The sequence below is a fragment of the Protopterus annectens genome, chromosome 16.part0 (assembly GCF_019279795.1).
Source record: "Protopterus annectens isolate FY-2018-M chromosome 16.part0, PAN1.0, whole genome shotgun sequence".
Taxonomy (NCBI): domain Eukaryota; kingdom Metazoa; phylum Chordata; order Ceratodontiformes; family Protopteridae; genus Protopterus; species Protopterus annectens.
The window spans coordinates 881,102,981-881,121,123 of record NC_056750.1 but is presented as its reverse complement, the minus strand read 5'-3'; the positions used below and the strand labels follow the sequence as shown (position 1 = coordinate 881,121,123).

Sequence of the window (18,143 nt, the reverse complement as noted above, 5' to 3'; positions counted from 1 at the left end):
CTTGGACTTTATTTGGATAGATACCTTTAAGGAGAATAACAATAACCATACAGAATATTATACAGATAAAGTAGTAGAAAGTACTCCAAGAAATAAGCCAACATGGGAATGGAGAAAGGAGATTCTGCTGACAGGAATGACTACAATTAGGAATGCAGACAATAGGCAAGAGGGGGGTGGAAATTTATGGATAAAACTGGCAACACAACCAAGGTATTAGGAGCAAACAATTAGAGAGGGAAAGGCAACATAATGGGAAGAGGCCAATAAATTTATTGGGACTGCGGCTAGAGACTTCCTTCTCTATCAAGAACTGACAAGAGTATAGGCAAATGGAAAGAAATCGGAGGTTCCTAAGTGAAAGACCAAAACTGGTAGAGCTTTTAGTAGAATCTAGAGCAGAAGCTGCTGTTAAAAAAGGAAAATTTAGTACAGCATACAAAATATTGCATGCTAACTATAAGAATTAATCAGAGGAGGTTAAAAAGGACTGGGAAGAGAGATTGGATAAGCAATTCACAACGAAACAACGGGAGGATACATGTATGTCTCCCAAATATGCAGCAAAGTTTAGAAGCTTTAGAATCTTTACTTGGAAGTGTTTACATAGGTATTTTTATACCTCAAGTAGACTCTACAGAATTTTTCCTCAGATAGACAAATGTTGGAGGTGTGATGGGGAAGCAAGTGATAATTGGGAACATATTTTCTGGGAGTGTAATGAGTTGGCAGACTTTCAAGATTCCCTGAAGAATGCTCTGTCAGAGATGCTGGTTGAGCAAATTGAAGTAAGTAAGGAATTGGAATTACCTAGATGCAGTAAGGCCTTGCTGAGTCTAATTATGGTGGCTGCAAAAAGCCATACTAGGAAATAAAAATCAAAGTCTAAACCAGCTTTACTAGAGGCAGTGAATATAGTAACAGGGATAAAACCACTGGAATTGGGATCTTTAGAAAAGGGTTGGAACAAATTACATGAAAAATAAAAGAATTGTAGGAACAATACATAAAGAGGAGGAATGAGGTTTAAAAGAAGGCAGCTTTCCACCAAAATGGTATGCTTCCTCATGCTGTTATTTACATTTTGATAAAAATCTTTCAAGTGCCAAGATAAGGATATGGATATTTCACCTCCCAGCTATAATGAAAGCTCATTGAAATCTCCAGCTGAATTACCTGTCCATTACATAAAAAAATAAATTGCACTCTTTGCCCAATGGCAAGCCAGACACTGTATTTGTCCCAGGAGGAGTCATCACAGGCCTCAACCAATCAGGGACAAATCCACAAATAAGACACAATCGGGGACACTTTTAAAATATTAGTACTATTAACTGGAGACATTGACAGAATAAGATAATGTGAATTAATGTACAGTTTCTGAAGTAAAATAAGTCTATAACTCTAATTATTGTCATAATTTATTAAGTGGAATTCACAACCTTTTCTTCAAAAGACACCAGTTTTAGGAGGGATTAGGAAGGACAGAGTCAAAATCAGGGATGTCACTGAAAATCAGGGACAGTTGAGAGGTATGTCATAGTTAGGAAATGAGCCACATGGCATGAGCCACATGGCATGTCTCTCAATCTTCTTAAATGCTTGAAATGATGGCCAGAATAGAATTCATTAGCTTTCTCTTTAGTGTACATGTTCTTTAATAATTTACAGAATCAGGACACCCACTCTGCCTATTTGGACCTAATTGAGTCCATCAAGATGCATCCGAACACCATGGTTTTGAGCAACTTAAGTACCCATCCATTGAATGAGTAAATTACTTATGAGTTATGACCACAAATCAGTCTCATTCGAACCATCACACCTGACCTCCTCCTAGCAGCAACTAGACTAAAAAAGGACTTCTCCAAACCAGATTATAATCTATACAAACACTTGTATAACTCCATTGACTCAGCTGTACCCGACAGGAACAAAACAAGCTCCTCAAGGAAGAACAAACCTGCCTGGTGGACAACTGCCATTAACAGGCCTTACAATAAGAAGGAAGAAATTGCTGTCTAAGAGTAATAGGCAGGGGAGGCCTAAACTGGAAAAACTTCCTCCTCACCTCAAAACAAGCAAATAAGACTTCTTCTGGAAGCAAATAGGCTTCTTCTGAAGTCCTCCAAAGCAAACTATGAATCTAAATTAGCTTCCTCAGCTAAGGTCAACCATAAAGCATTCTTTAGTTTCATCCATAAACTAAAAGGAAAGGCCCAGATTTGTGCTGAACTGATAGTTAATGATAACACATATACTGACACTATGGACATAGCTAACCTGCTGGCCGACAGGTTCTGTGAAAGCTTCACTCCCCTGTCCCCACCACAAATACAAGGTAGAAAACAGGCGATAGGGATGTCATGGGGTATCTCTAAAGAACAAGTCATGAATGCCCTCTCTAAGGTCAAAAACACAGCATCTATGAAACCTGATAACATCCTAGGCTGCTTCCTACATGGGCTCCAACAAGAATTAGCAACACCTTTGGGAACTCTTTTTACATCATAATCTAAGCTTTGGCTTCATACCAGCTGAATGGAAAATGGCCACCATTATCCCCTTGCACAAAGGTGGTGCTTCCACTCACCCCAGGAACTATAGACTTATTAGCCTGGCTAGCCTCCATATTTGCAAGGCCATGGAGTGAAATCATGGACCTTTTCAACAAAGATATAGGTAATCTCCAAACACTTTACCCTACTCAGTTTGGGCTTGTCAAATGGAAATCATGCCTGTTAAACCTGCTGTACTTCTTCAAAGACAGTCACCAATGCCCTGGACAAGTAGATATCTGTGCATACAGCTTACCTAGACTTAGCCAAGGCTTTTGACAGTATCCCCCATTCAGGCATCATTGACAAACTCACCCAGCTAGGTTATCAACCCTTACATTGTTACATGGGTCACTAACTGGCTCACGGACAGAACCCATAGTCAAAATAGGGGAATGCAACCTCCCAACAGCAGACCTGTAACCAGTGGTGTTCCACAGGGATCAGTCCTGGGACCACTATTGTTTTCTCCGAAGTACAAACAAAAACTAAAGGTCTATGGCTGACAAAGTTTGCTGATGACGGAGCAGTCATAGAATCTCCAAATGATGTCAACATCCTACAAGAGGGTCTTACACAAACAAATGGTTGGTGTCAAAGTCATGGCCTTAAACTCAGTGCAAAAAAATTTAAAAAGATTACACCAGTAAATAATTAGACTTACCCATTGTTAACAAATGAATAAATTCATAAAAGAATAAAAATACATTAAGCATATGAGATGCATTACATTTCAGTTCAACATAAATTGACTGGATTGTAGCTGATGTGTCATTCACACAAATTAAAAAAAAATCAAGCTTTTTCAAATCTAGTTTTGTAAAACTGAAATAACCTTAAACAGCATATTTTTCTATCACATTTAAAGACTCCAACTTATCTTTTGGTACAACTATTTTCTAGGTCTGCCCCCCAACCCACCCCCAGACACACATTATTGCCTTACTATTAAATGATTAATATAAAAAATAATAAATGATTTGTTAAACAAACCTTAAGTTGCAGTTTGACTTGCCAAGAATATAATCCCTTTATGCTTTAGGGTTCCAAAATGGTTCACCATTTCTACATCACTGACCACAGAAAAACTTACAAGCACAATACATAATCTTGACCTTTGCTACTGACTACATGCATTCAGGAGACTCAGAAATTATCACAGTCACTTTACTTACATGCATGTCCAGGAGTTCCTTGTCATTTGTGTTCTGCTGATCTTTAAGTTGCTTGACTTTTAATTCCAGGGATGATAAAGCTGTTTTTAGCTTGTTCTGTGGATATTAAATAAATACATGAATTAATTAATAAATACATACATAAAATTAAATGAATTAAATAAGTAACCAAAAATGCTGGTTATTAAATGTTTACATACATTTGGAGAGTAATAAGCCAAACTTGACTGTTAAATCTACCAACGTTTCTTGCAAAGAAGTGCAAAAATGGAGAAGCATAGAGACACTTTTCAGAATGACAAGATATGCCGCAGCAGTCACACCACAGGTTCAAACCGTGACGCCTTGATTATGCATATTGTGTTCTTTACATTTTGCAATAGGAAGTAAGAATACAGAAAAAAATGAACCGTTAATGCATACATATGCATATTTATTTTTATGAATAAAACTGGATTTATACACTTCCATCTTGTTTGTTATTCTATCAAAAAGGAAGAAGAAAACTCATGATGGGATGGAAACAGCCAGTCCTCAAGTTACATAATGCTCAGTGTAAAGAGTTTGCCAGCATATAAATCTGGGGGAACACCACATTACCACATCTAATTGGTTCTAAAAGCCGACTAAACTCTCTGCCTCCCTAATACATAAAGGTAATAAGTTCCAGAACCTCCCAGCCATATAATGGACATTTTTTTCTTTTTAGGCTCAAGTTACAGATTGATAACATAACCAGTGCCTGGTTGGTCCACATGCAGAAGTGTTGTAAAAATATCATCCCTTGTAAGAAGGGCCTAATTTCATTTTTGTAGCATTCATAAACTAGATCATTTCCCCTCTAAATCAGAGTGTACCCTATGGAGAATAAAGACAGTTCAAAAAGTCTCTCAGAGTATGTGCTCCTTATTCTCACCCTATATATTCAGTCATCTAAACTTGTCTTTGCCCATTTAATAATGTAATTGTAAAAGTCACAGAGATTGCATTGTTCTCGATACAGGCATAATCAAAACCAGAGTCAAGGGCCCTGACATACCCAAGTGTATAACATCTTCTGATAACCCATTACCAATCAGATGCAAGTAAAAGCCAACAAGATTAGTCTGTGTTCTTCTATAAATCTATGTTGATTGACATCTAAATCTCCCTTTGCTTCCCCGGGTAATTTCTGTACTAGTATATTTTCAAAGCCTTAATCAATTATACTGGAAAGGCTTGGGGATAATAAAAGTAGTAACTGCAACATGGTGGACAGTTATGTTTGGGTATCACAAATGCTTCTATACATACAGAATATCAAAACCCTGCTTGAAGCATTTAAAAAAAATAATTTTTAGTGTTTTTTTTTTATTATTACTTTACTCAGGAAAAGGATATGTAACCCATCGGATCCTGTTGATAAGTTACCCTTAATTGCTGATGTTGCTATTTGCCCATCCCTGTACGAAACATCTCAACACTCCTTTTTCTGGAACATGATTCTATCTTTGTCTCACAATTTTTTTTGTTACAAAATTCCTCACCCAATATGCTGTGGTCAGAAATAGTTACAATGTTAACTCTCACATTCATTCCTGACTGGTTATACTCATTCCTGACTGGCTATACTTCCCATAATTCCTTGCTGTTTCTACTAGTAAAGTCAGGTAATATTAACCCTTAGCTATGACTGTGGTGGTGGTGCTGCGGTAGCGTTGTCGCCTCATAAGACGTTGTCCTGTTCGATTCTCAGCTAGAGCGTCTTCTGTGTGGAGACATGCGTGAATGGACGTACCTTCGTTGAAGGTTGTGCGTCAGGGCCGGCAACTCGGCACGTAAAAATCTACTGCCAATCATTAGCGGACTGGAGTTTCACTATAGCGAACCCTAACCGGAAAAAGCCGAAAAACAACAAGAGTGTGTTTAGCTATATCCTTATATTTTTCCTAAATCTTACCTTACTAACTTGATTTTTTGTTACATATTCAGGGAAAGATCTTACAGAAGTATCAAAATGTTTCTTTCTTTTATGCAACCTGGCTGCTCACTGTCAACTGTGTCAAACATCTGTGGCAAGTGAGCATTCAAACAGACCAGGCACATTCTGTGTATTCTTCTCCTCTGGTCTGAGCAGCACAGTGTTTCAGAAGGCAAATATTACATGCAAAAGTTGACAAACATACATATGGAGGATTTTCACTTTGTCCAGTACTGGGTAATGGTAATCTAACCCAATGAAAGTAAAACTCATAATGGCTTACTTTGATGTCAACACCAACTGCAATGAGATAGCCAGGTCTAAGCCAAAAATTAACATAAGATTGGTTTAAATGCCTTTAAGTAAAATAAAACAATTCACTATATTTAGTGACTATGCAAGTCAGTCATTATGTATTTTATCTCCATTTCATTTATTTAGTGCTCTTTCTTTAACCAGGATTACCACTATTATGTTTAAAAACTATTTACAGAGAACCTGGGAAGGAAAGCTCCACAAAAAAGTCACATGAACTTCATAATCAGAAACAAAAATGTATGCCATTATAAAATGTAAAGTTTCACACTGTAAATAAAGAATAAAAGTATTTTAGCCCATTACTTGCACATGGCATTCAGTTTCACACTGTAAATAAAGAATAAAAGTATTTTAGCCCATTACTTGCGAATGGCATTCTTATTAAAGGAGGAGGAGGATGTTGGTAATAGAAACAGACAGGAACCGCACTAACAATGCTTCACAAATGCTATAAAATATAATCTTGTTATCAACACGTTGCAATTGCTCTAATGAATTTCCCTGTTAGCACTAAATGAACCTTGCAGTAGTGGAGAGAACTGTATTCACTGTACAACTGCACTAGAAGCCAACTAACTGCTTCAAAAGCTGTAACTTGCCGCATGGTGCCACATAAACAGCAGCAACAAACAAAGTGCACCTCTAATCAGCCATCAGCTTTACAAGCTATTAAAAAAGTCATACCATATGGCAGCTAAACCTTCTCATGTTTTACAAATTTTGGTTATAGCTTCAGTCATAATCATTTGTGATATGCTCTCAACAGTGAATTCAGTAAATAAAATTTCCAAGCTGTGCTCTCAAGGTGAATTTCTTTAACGCATTTTTGAACTCAATAACTTGGTTACAATCAAGGATCTGATCACAGTCCTTTGTCATTTATAAAATATTCAGAGTTGTACTTAAAACTGCTTTGGAGGACACAAGATGAGAGTGAGCTTACATTCACTTTTTAAGAATAAAGGTAGAAATGGTAGAAAAGTATATAAAAAGACAGCAGAGTTTAGCATCATTGGCGACGTTTAGCAAGTAGAAGGAATGATGAAGTGTATCACACACTCTATGGGGCAAAGGGAGACAAACCCCTGGTTAAAAGTGGTACTGCCACTAGTGTTCTACTGTGCAACCAGTCTGTGTGTCAGACAGTGATTCACAAGTATGAAGAAAGACAATTCAAGAACAGAGTGCCTGTGATGAGCCAATGGCTAGTGTTTTGAAACAGACGCCAAGTAAAATGTGATGGTGCTGCTTGTGTTGTGATTTAGGGTGTTAGAAGGATATAAAACGAATCAACAGATGTAGTCTGACATTTCTGGAATTGTAAAGTAGACTGGTCTCATGTTATATTTGGTCCAATTGACACGACTATTGGAAACCTGTACAAATGTTTGGTCAGGCTCCATGGTCCGATAATATTTCTATTATTAGAGATTTGATTTTGTATAATGTTGCTACTCATCTAAATGTTAACAGAGCTCAGCATTCTCTTTTCTTGTGTTATTTAGATATCGCTAGGAAAGTTATAACTAATATGGTTACAACTGGCCACTCTTCTGCTGGAAGACATATGCAAGAAAGAAAGAGATTTCATAAAACTGAATTCTAAATCAAAAATTTTAAATCTTAGGCTTTGGTCTTCTGTTCTGAATTGGATTCAGAAATATGAACAAGAGAACCTGGGAACAGAAGCTCCATAAAAATCACAAACTTCATAATCATAAAAATTGTTAAGCACAAATGTATATATTGTACATGGTTCTTAATTTCATTTTTTTCTTTTTTCAAATGTTTAAATTTTTATCTTTTATATTAATTTCTTAAATGAATACTTGTTTGAAATTTATATGAATTCTTGTGATTTTATATATTTTATATGCCAACGGAAATAAACTTAACAAAAAAAAAAAAAAAGTCACCTCACAACAGTCCTCAACTGGGAGGCCTGCAGGAGGGTGCATGCTCCCATTGTCTGTGTACAAGGTTTTATTTGCATCTGTTAGCATGGTCACCTCACATCAGTCCTCAGTTAGGGTGCCTGCAGGAGGGTGCATGCTCCCCATACATCTGTGCATCTGTTAGCACAGTCACTTTACATCAATCCTCAGCTGGGGTCCACACAGAGGATGCATGTTCCTCCCAGTCTGTGCACAGGTTTTTATGTGCATCTGTTAGCATGGTCACCTCACATCAATCCTCAGCTGGGGGGCCTGCAGGAGGGTGCATGTTCCTTATCCATATGTGCGTCTGTTAGCATGTTCACCTCAGGTCAATCCTCAGCTAGAGGGCCTGCAGGAGGGTGCATGTCTCCCTTGTCTGTGCACAAGGTTTTATGTGCATCTGTTAGCACGGTCATCTCACATCAGTCCTGAGCTGGGGTGTACGCAGAGGGTGCATGCTCACCCCAGTCTGTGCTCAGGCTTTTATGTTCATCTGTTACCATGGTCACCTCACATCAATCCTCAGCTGAGGTGCCTGCAGGAGGGTGCACAGCCCCCCCTGCCTGTGCACAGGGTTTTATGTACATATTTTACCACTGTTACCACACAGCAAGAGATTATGTTTTAATTATTAGGTGAGGTGCCTTCTATTTAGAGTCTGTGTGCCCTCCCATATTCACATAGGCTTTCTCTAGGTATTTACATTTCTCCCATGTCCCCCATATATGGCAGGTGGATCAGTGAATCCAAGAGAAATAGACAGAGTGGGAGAGAGGGGAAGGAAGGGGAGATGGGAGGTTAAGTTAAGGCATCATGACACTAATGAACTTCTTCCTCACAAATGCTCATAGGGGAGGCACTGAAGTAAAAAAAAAAAAAAAGTTAAAATAAAAAATAATTTCAGTTATTGGAGCCACTGTAAACCTATCTTCTGAGGTCCCCTTCCTATGGCCCTGTGCTTATTGCTGTGATACTTTTCATTTAGATTCAATTCCCTGGAAAATAAAGGAAAACGTAAGAAAACAATTACCTACTGTGTTTCATATAACCAATTATTTCTCCTGTTTTTCAGGCAGAATAGAAAACAGCCCTTTGGAATAATATATCTTACAGGGTCCTCCTTACAGATACAGTATTATGAAGGGGTCTGAAAAATTATTAGCTGAAAATGAGGACCTACAAATCAAATGTATTATAGGACCAAGCCCTCTGAATCTAATAAGGACAATTCACAAAAATACAGCAAGTTAAATTCTGAAGTCTCTGGTCATCTGGATTAGAAGGTTCTGTTTTTTCTTCCATCAGGGTGCGAAACAACTGCAGTACAGCTGGCGATATTTTAAACAGCTGGAGACATTTCAACTTATTTATATCTAAAAAGCAAATCAAAAAGTTGTACAAGGTACAATTACTATTAACACCAAACAGTTCCAAAGTTATCCAATATACATTTATTCAAGAAACCATTCTAAAGAAAATGTTAAAAAGGACACAAAGAAAAAAGTATCTTCCTTTCCCAGGAGAATTCTCTCTTATTCCCAAACAAGGAGAGTAAATACTAACCTTGCATTTCTTCTGCCTTGAAAAGCAGCTTTCATCATACGAGCTCAGAATGCTGAAACTCTGAGCGCTTCAGTCATTTGGCACAAAAAGGGACCCAATGACTTTGTATTTGAAGGATCCATACTAGAGTGTCCAAATTTTCAAACCTTTTTGGGAGATTTTTTGCAGTTTCAATTAGAGCAGGAATGTTACTTTAGTTCGCCACTTCAGACTAGGTGTCAGCTGCAGGCAGGAGAGCTCCAAATGCTTCCCCATGCACTTATGTTGTAGCGCCTTCACATCTACTCAGTATATTGGATGACTGTTTAGTTCACACATTCATTCAAAACCAACAAATGCAGAATTATCTGATGCAGTCAGTTACATTTTTGTATTCACTAGGCTTTACAGACTGACAAGGAAATTAGAATTCAGCCCATCTTAACAGGAAGTGTTTAATGGGAGCTCTTTAGAGACAGCTGAAGAATACAATTTTTTACTCAAAAAAACAGACCTCGTTTTGTAGATGGACAGTTTGCTTTACTTAATAGTAACCAAGTTTGTTTTGATACCAAAAGCATTTCTCTACATTCTGGGTCACATGGTGGTCAGAGTCGTGATGGTCTGAAGAAAATTCAGCAATAACTAAGGAATTACAAATGAAAATACCCACAGGGTACAAAACAAGTAAAAACAAAAAAGAACCACGTCCAAAGCACTAGGCAGAGAGTTTATTCCAAAAGCGTTACACAAATCATACGACTTCACTTACTAAGCGCTTTCACCGTTACACATGGCATCATCAGAGTAAATGAAAACCAACCGCACCAAACATTAAATACGCAGCCAATCACATCAACATCCAATAAGAAACAGTAAAGTGTACATTAATTTGAATGAATAAATAAATAAATGAATATTAAACATTGAATATGTCCACACACAATAACATTAAAACCATGTTGCCCAAGCTTATGTTGTGAGGGATATCCTATCTAAAATGTGCTTTTATTTAAACATCCACATAAACAGGCACGTAAAAATGAATGAAAATAAAAATATCGAATGTTAAAATACAATATAACCCACTGTTTACATTATATTCTGTGGGCCCTGTCTTTTAAAACGGGTTTTAGAGAAATACATTCATTCAAACCCAGTGGGGTTGTAGCATCCAAAATTGTTTGCCATTTATATTCTAATAATTCTACCTTCAACAACAACAGGAGATATTAAATTATTTTGATATTGACTTTGTGTTTTAGGGGAAATTTCATCCTCTACCACCAATGATGAAGAATTGTATTTTAACAATGAGAACTTGTTGTCACAGTGTAAGATTTTCACCAAATCTAATTTTAATGTCTACAATTACAGTGCTTTTGACATTAAAGAAGTTCATCATGATGTCTTAATTAAAGGCTTTTCATTTGTACCTAATTTTAGAACGAATATAGTGGACATGCTTACCAGTGTCAAAATGTATGTTAGGCAGTTAAACTTGGCCCTTTACTTCAAGGACAACCATAGTGTTTTTGGTGATGAAAACAATGTGGGGTGATTGAAAAGCAACAGTGTATTTGTACCCCCTAGTAACAAGGATGTGTCCATGTTTGAGAAATTATGTGTGATGGGAATCAAGAATTTGGTCAACACTGAACGTGGGGTACATTTCGGTAAAAACTTGTCCCAACAGGAAAGTGATGCTTTATTTGAGTTAGCAAATAACAAAGACTTGAGAATTATGAAAGCCAACAAGGGTGGTGGTGTATTATGTCCAAATTTGATTATATAGCCAAGATGCAGGCGATATTGGGTGACCACACCACCTACCATAGGGTATCTATCAATGAACTGCACATAGCGTATCGCAAAATTGATTTGTTTTTACTCGATGCCCTATATCAAGGGGCATTGACTGAAACAGAATTTAATTTTCTAACTGTGGAACACCCAGTCATACCTGTTATTTTTGGTATCCCAAAAATCCACAAAGGTACCAGAGACCCCCCTTTTAGAGCTATAGTTTCTTCTCGGGGTTCAAAGACTGAACCCTTGGCTGCTTTTGTGGATGAAGGGCTCCCGAAGGTAGTGGCTGGGGTTCCACACATCTTGAAAGATCCTTGGCATTGTCTCCATAGACTTGACGGGGTTTCTAATGTCAGCATTGATTGGTCTTTTCTAACTGTAGAGGTCAATCTATTCACAGTAACTCCACAAGATGTAGGGGTTGAATATTTCACCCAAAGTTGGGTTAATAGTGGTAAATCAAATGCTGCTAAAATTAACATGATGACATCATGTATGGAAATGGTGTTAAAGAACAATTTTGTGACATCTGAAGGGGAAACTTTTCAGCAAACTTCAGGTGTGGCAATGGGGGCCAAGTGTGCCCCTGGACTTGCTAACCTGGTCCTTCTATATTGGGAGGAAGAGTTTGCATTTGGTTCACCATACAATGACAAAATTGCTCTCTATAACCGCTTTTTAGATGATATACTAATATTTTGGAAGGGCAATGAGGATGAAGATATGTTCTTTGTTGAATATTTAAATAGCACTACAACCTTTTTTAGATTCACCAGCAAGTGGGACAAAAAAGAGATTTTTTTGAACATCAAATTGACTAAATCTGCTAACACTTTACACAGTAATATTTTTAGGAAGACATCCCATAGTAATTATTTGTTATATTATAATAGTTGTCACCCCCCACATCAAAAAAAGAGGAATAGTGAAGGGCCAGATGGTAAGAGTCTCAAGATTTGTAAGTGATGATGATACTTGTATCAAAGAAGTTTATACCCTTATTGGTTTCTTTTTAGATAGGGGATATCCCCTATAGATGCTGTTAAAAATCAGGAATGAAGTCTTGGAGAAAAGACAGAGTATATATAAACCCATTCTAAGGGGCAGTGACACTGATATATTTCAAAAGACCAACACTTTGGACGGTAAGGCATTAGTATTGAAATATAACAGTCAAACTGGTGGTGTTGTTGATGTAGTGAAAAAAGTATGGAATACAGTATTTAATGAAACTATGAAACAGAATTTGAGGAATATTCCCAAAATAGTATAGTCTAGGGGAAGAAACATTAAAGAAATTTTGGAGGGACGAACCATTTACAAGTGTTCTAGGATGTACAAATGTGGAACCTGTAAATTTTGTAGGTTCATCAATGATGGACCTTATGTATTGGTGTCCAATTATATGAAGACTTTGAGGTGCCCAGGTAGGTGTAGTTGCAACACACAACAGTTGATATATATTGCCACTTGTGTTAGCTGCAACGCATTCTACGTGGGCAAAACTGTTTGCAGGTTAAAAGATAGGATCGCAGAACATCTGAGGGCCATAAAAAATAAGGACATGCATTTATTTTCTTTGTTATTGACAGGGTGACACCTTGAGATGGGTGGGGATGAAAGGTTGCAGGTAGAATTATTAGAATATAAATGGCAAACAATTTTGGATGCTACAACCCCACCGGGTTTGAATGAATGTATTTCTCTAAAACCCGTTTTAAAAGACAGGGCCCACAGAATATAATGTAAACAGTGGGTTATATTGTATTTTAACATTTGATATTTTTATTTTCATTCCTTTTTACGTGCCTGTTTATCTGGATGTTTAAATAAAACACATTTTAGATAGGATATCCCTCACAACATAAGCTTGGGCAACATGGTTTTAATGTTATTGTGTGTGGACATATTTAATGTTTAATATTCATTTATTTATTCAAATTAATTAATGTACACTTTACTGTTTCTTATTGGATGTTGATGTGATTGGCTGCGTATTTAATGTTTGATGCGGTTGATTTTCATTTACTCTGATGATGCCATGTGTAATGGTGAAAGCATTTAGTAAGTGAAGTCGTATGATTTGTGTAACACTTTTGGAATAAACTCTCTGCCTAGTGCTTTGGACGGGATTCTTTTCTTGTTTTTAATAATTAAGGAATTCTTGGGATCATCTGGCTGACTCCCTGGATATGGATGCTCGTTTGATTTGGTAACTAGGATGGTGCAGAAGAGAAGCTCAGAAAGACGAAATACGGACAGGTGTTGTATTTTTCTCCCTCTTCCTTCTCCTTTCTTGGGTTTTGATAATGGAAGTGTCAGACGTGGAGAGTCCACACAGAGTCCTGGACAGTGCAGGGGCACTGCTGTCACATTCATTTCATTTAAATGAGCTGTTGGAAGTACAAATAGCCATAATGACATTTAAGAATTGCCTAAAAGAAAGCCTTTTGCAGGCAGTCACAGACAAGACCATTGTCACGTGACATCTAATTAAGGGGAATGCATTCTTGGTAGCTGTGCAGGGTGGCTATGAAATTATACCTCTGAACATCTAAATGACAAATGTTCACCTTCAGGAGGGTAGTAGATGAAAACAAAACAGTGGCTACGTTATACTGTAATGAGAGAGATGGCTGACCTTTCAACTTGTTTTTATACTGCTGGAGAAACTGATGCCACTGAAAAACAGAAAAAGAGCTCGACTCCATGGTGTAGCGTGATGAAGCCTCAGAGTGATTAACAGCTTTGGCATTGGAAAAGCTGGGTGGGGGAAGGCTGGGAATGAGCAGGAGAGGTCAGCTCATCCATATTAAAGGGGTGAGGCAGGCTGGCTCACTGCAATGCCAGCACCTAATAGGTGCACAGGATGCAGAAGTTAGGCACAGAGGTGTACGTGGCCCTGCCAAGTCATATCTGCACGACAGCTTTCATGAGGTCTATGCAGAAATGTGCACCCATGGGCAGATGGTGCAAGCCCTCATCTGTGACTTTGCTCATCAACTACCAGGAAAGTGTTCGGATTAAAAGTAAGAACATGTCTGATGGTTGACTGCATGATGGCCTCTCCTGATTGGCCCCATCATTTTGGGAAAAGAAAAGAATGGGATAACGGATCATAGAAGGGATGATGCCGACAGGCAGGTTCAAGGGGAAAATGGGAAATACAAAATGAATGTAAGTCCGTTAGATGAGGTTCCTAATCTCAAGCTCCCTGACCACATTTCTGCTTAGTATGAACAATTTCTTCCTTCTGGTTCTATGCAGATTCCTTTAACTTTTAGTTTTAATATATTGTTACATTGTAAATGACAGAATATTGAGAGTACATATGCACGGATCTACATAAAGGGTACATTACGGGTACTATGTGCTAGGGAAGGGCCTGCTTACCTCTACTCCCTCATGTCATGAAAATAAAATTTACAGAAAGGCATACAATGGACAATTAAGCCTGCAGTATGTAAAAATGCCTCAGTGAGTCAGGATTAGAAGTCTGCAAGTTCTGTGTCCGTACCAGATATTTGCATTCAGTATTGGAATGCTAAGCTTTAAACTTTAAATATTTATATATACTCCTCATTTTAAGATGACTTAAATGTAGTATCCAAGATGCCTGTGGCATTTAGAGAAAAGTCAGAAAATATTTTTTCTTGTGAAATAGAAACTCATTAACCAAACTGTTGAGGGGGGGGGCTGTCAAGTCATCTTAACAGTTCAAACAAAGGCCTGCAATTTAGCTACTTGCTCTGGCTGCAGCTGTACAACTCCTCAGTATGCTGTAAAACACACAAATGAGGGCCATTCAAGAAATACAAACAGTCCTGTTACAGAAGGTACACAAGATGACAGTGGCTGACACTAATCCCATTATATGTCAATGGGAAGGGAATATGCCACTACTTCCTTACGTCTAGAATGAGTCATATAAAGCAGACTTGAATTATGGGAAAGAGAAACGCTTTAAGAAAAACAAGATCACGTTGCTATGTCAAGCCTCACTGACAGCCATTTTGCATAAAACATATTATAAAACATATTAAATTTCTATAAGAAGCAGAAGGATTTGTAGGTGTTAAAATAGCTCAGAAAACAAAGACGGAATGAAAAATATATTTTTTTTAGTTCCAAGATGGAGTCTTTCTTTAATGTTACAGTTGATGAATATAGTACCTTTCTTTGCCACTTTATTTTTTTTTAATGCAAAAGGGTGAAAAAAAGGGTTTATAAACTGTGTACACTATTCCTTTGAAAAATCCCTGGTACTCCTCTCACACACTTTAAAAAGAATGAAAGTTGTCAGAATTGTTCATTTACAGAAAACAAAAAAGTTGTCACTTCAAAGAGCTACTAAGGCAAATTCTAGCTGCTTGTATGTTTGACACAGTGCTTAATGTTGTAATTGTGTGACATCTTCATATGTTTCACTGGATAAAAGTGAAAGTTCTTACCAGTTAAAACGGTGTTGCAGGACAGCACATACAAGTGCAGTAGCTAGGCCAGTTGGCATCCTGGGTGGTCCCCAAACTAAAGATGTTACAATTTATTCTTTATTACTTTGAAGTATTTCATTGAAATGCTAAATTAGGGATCCAAAAAATAAAAAAATAAAATAAAAATCAAAAACAAACAAAAAAGATCCTCCAAAGTTGAGAACCAAAAATGTTTTCTAAACTGTGGCAAAGAGCTTGTATACAGTCCTTGCTACTGAACTACTAAACACTCATTTTAGCATCTGGGACATCACCCTTGGGTTATGGGTTATTAACTGAATCCTTGCATGCCTAAACAGATCTTTAGCATTGCCAATCACTGCTCCCCCAACCCAACAGCCTGTGCCTGGGCAAGTCACCCTAGTTATGGCCTTGACTCATTCTTGTTCATCACATAAAATATTTAGCCAACATTTTTTGTGTACATACACACACACACACACACACACACACACACACAGATTTCTATGACAGCTATTGGGAGGGGGTCGCTTTAGCACTTTACTGACCTCAAAAACAATCTCAGGGTGGAAGACGTATGGTTATTAGTAAAATTAAAAACTAAGAAATCTCTGCTGCATAGCCTAGGTCATGTAGGCCAAGCACATTCTTTTTCAAATGCGAGACTTGAATAATCAGAACTAGTGATACATTTGTGGTCTGCAGCACGGAACAAGTAGATATGAATACTTAAGGGTTAAAGGAAAGCTCCACTTTAGAACTCAAACACATGTTTGTTTATCTTTGTTTTCTGTACTATTTTAATGCCTCAACGTCATGCCAAGTGCTTCTTTTACAATTTTAATGTTTCCCTCAAAATGATGGATGATGGAGCCTGCCTTGGCAACATAATCTTGTTTTCTTGCTTTCATTCCTTCTACCCAGAAAATATTTCAAGTCCTCTTTATACGAGTCGTGCTAGACATAAGGAAGTGGTGCTGTTTTCTCATGCCATTAAGATAGAATGGCAGGAATGTGAAGTATTCTCATCTAAACACACCTTCTGTAACAGAGCTACTTCTATGTTTCTCTGACTGAACATCATTTATATGCCTGTGAGAGCTTGTTCTACACTATAAACAGCTGTTGGCTACTTCCAGTATAAGAAAGTAGGTAAATATCAGGCTTTTGTAAAGGGATTATTTTGTAGTTCTAAAATAATTGATTGACTTTCACCAACACTCTCATGCTGAGGTGTGAAAACTCTCACTGCAGTAAATGATCCTTGCTGTATCACAATAAGAAAAGTAGGACCCCTGCACCCCCACACCCTCTTACTTAAATATACCAACTCCGAGATTGCACTACATTGTGGAAATGGGAAATCTTCCCATTCCGCTCTGTACGTGATCTCCACTCGGTCCGTTTGGACTTTAAATGTTTGAGGTTATGGTCTCGGCCAAATGGTCTTCGAACATTTAAAAGTTTGATCTACCAAAGGGGCCCCATACACACACACACACACACACACACACACACACACACACACACACACACACACACACACACACACACACACACACACACACACACACACACACATATATATATATATATATATTATATCAACTTATCCAAACCCCCACCAGGGGCAACAATATCCTAGACGAAGTTCCACACCTGAAGTCAACTCCTCGTTGGTCCGATCCAACAATAAGCTAATCACCTTTGATATCCACATCCTCCCCCCCATTAAGTGAACCACAGTAAAAAGCCAACTTCATGCTTCTTAAGGCAGAAGTGGTGAACTTCATGACACCCATGCAGATGGAAAATACAGTGACTGCTGAATCCTACACAAATGCACTCTATAAACACTTACACGAGTGCATGGATCGTGCTATCCCAAACAGAACCAAGACGCTATCCTCCTAAAAAAGGAAGCCAATATGGTGGCCCCCTGCCATAAACAAACTGTACAACAGAAGGAAGAAATTGTTGCAAAAAAAAAGAGTAAAGTCCCATGAGAGGAGGAGCTCCCTGGTCAGCCTCAGTAAGAAGCAGAGATCCCTTATAAGATCCTCCAAATATAGCTATGAAAACAAAATCACCACTGATTCTAAGGACAACCACAAAGAATTCTATAGCTATGTCAAGAATCTTAATGGCAACACCCAGATCTGCTCGGAGTTACAGCACAATGACACAAAAATTACAGAACCAACTGATATTGCCAACATCCTGGCAGATAGGTTAAGTGCTAACTTTACCCCCCCTCACCCCCTAAAGGGCCCATATCTATACAGGAAGAATGCAAAGTCCCTGTAATCACAACCATGCAGGTAAAAGCTGCACTCTCTAAAGCCAAAAACACAGCATCCATGGGACCGGACAACATCCCAGGCTGCATT

General features: G+C 37.9%; 1 protein-coding gene across 1 annotated transcript in view; it reads right to left on the bottom strand.

The window, feature by feature from the left end:
- LOC122790903 (zinc finger protein 3-like) overlaps positions 1-18,143 on the bottom strand; it is a 132,975-nt gene that overhangs the window by 95,292 nt on the left and 19,540 nt on the right. The window contains 1 exon segment of the mRNA XM_044058583.1: positions 3,734-3,829. Coding sequence (XP_043914518.1) covers positions 3,734-3,829 — 96 coding nt within the window.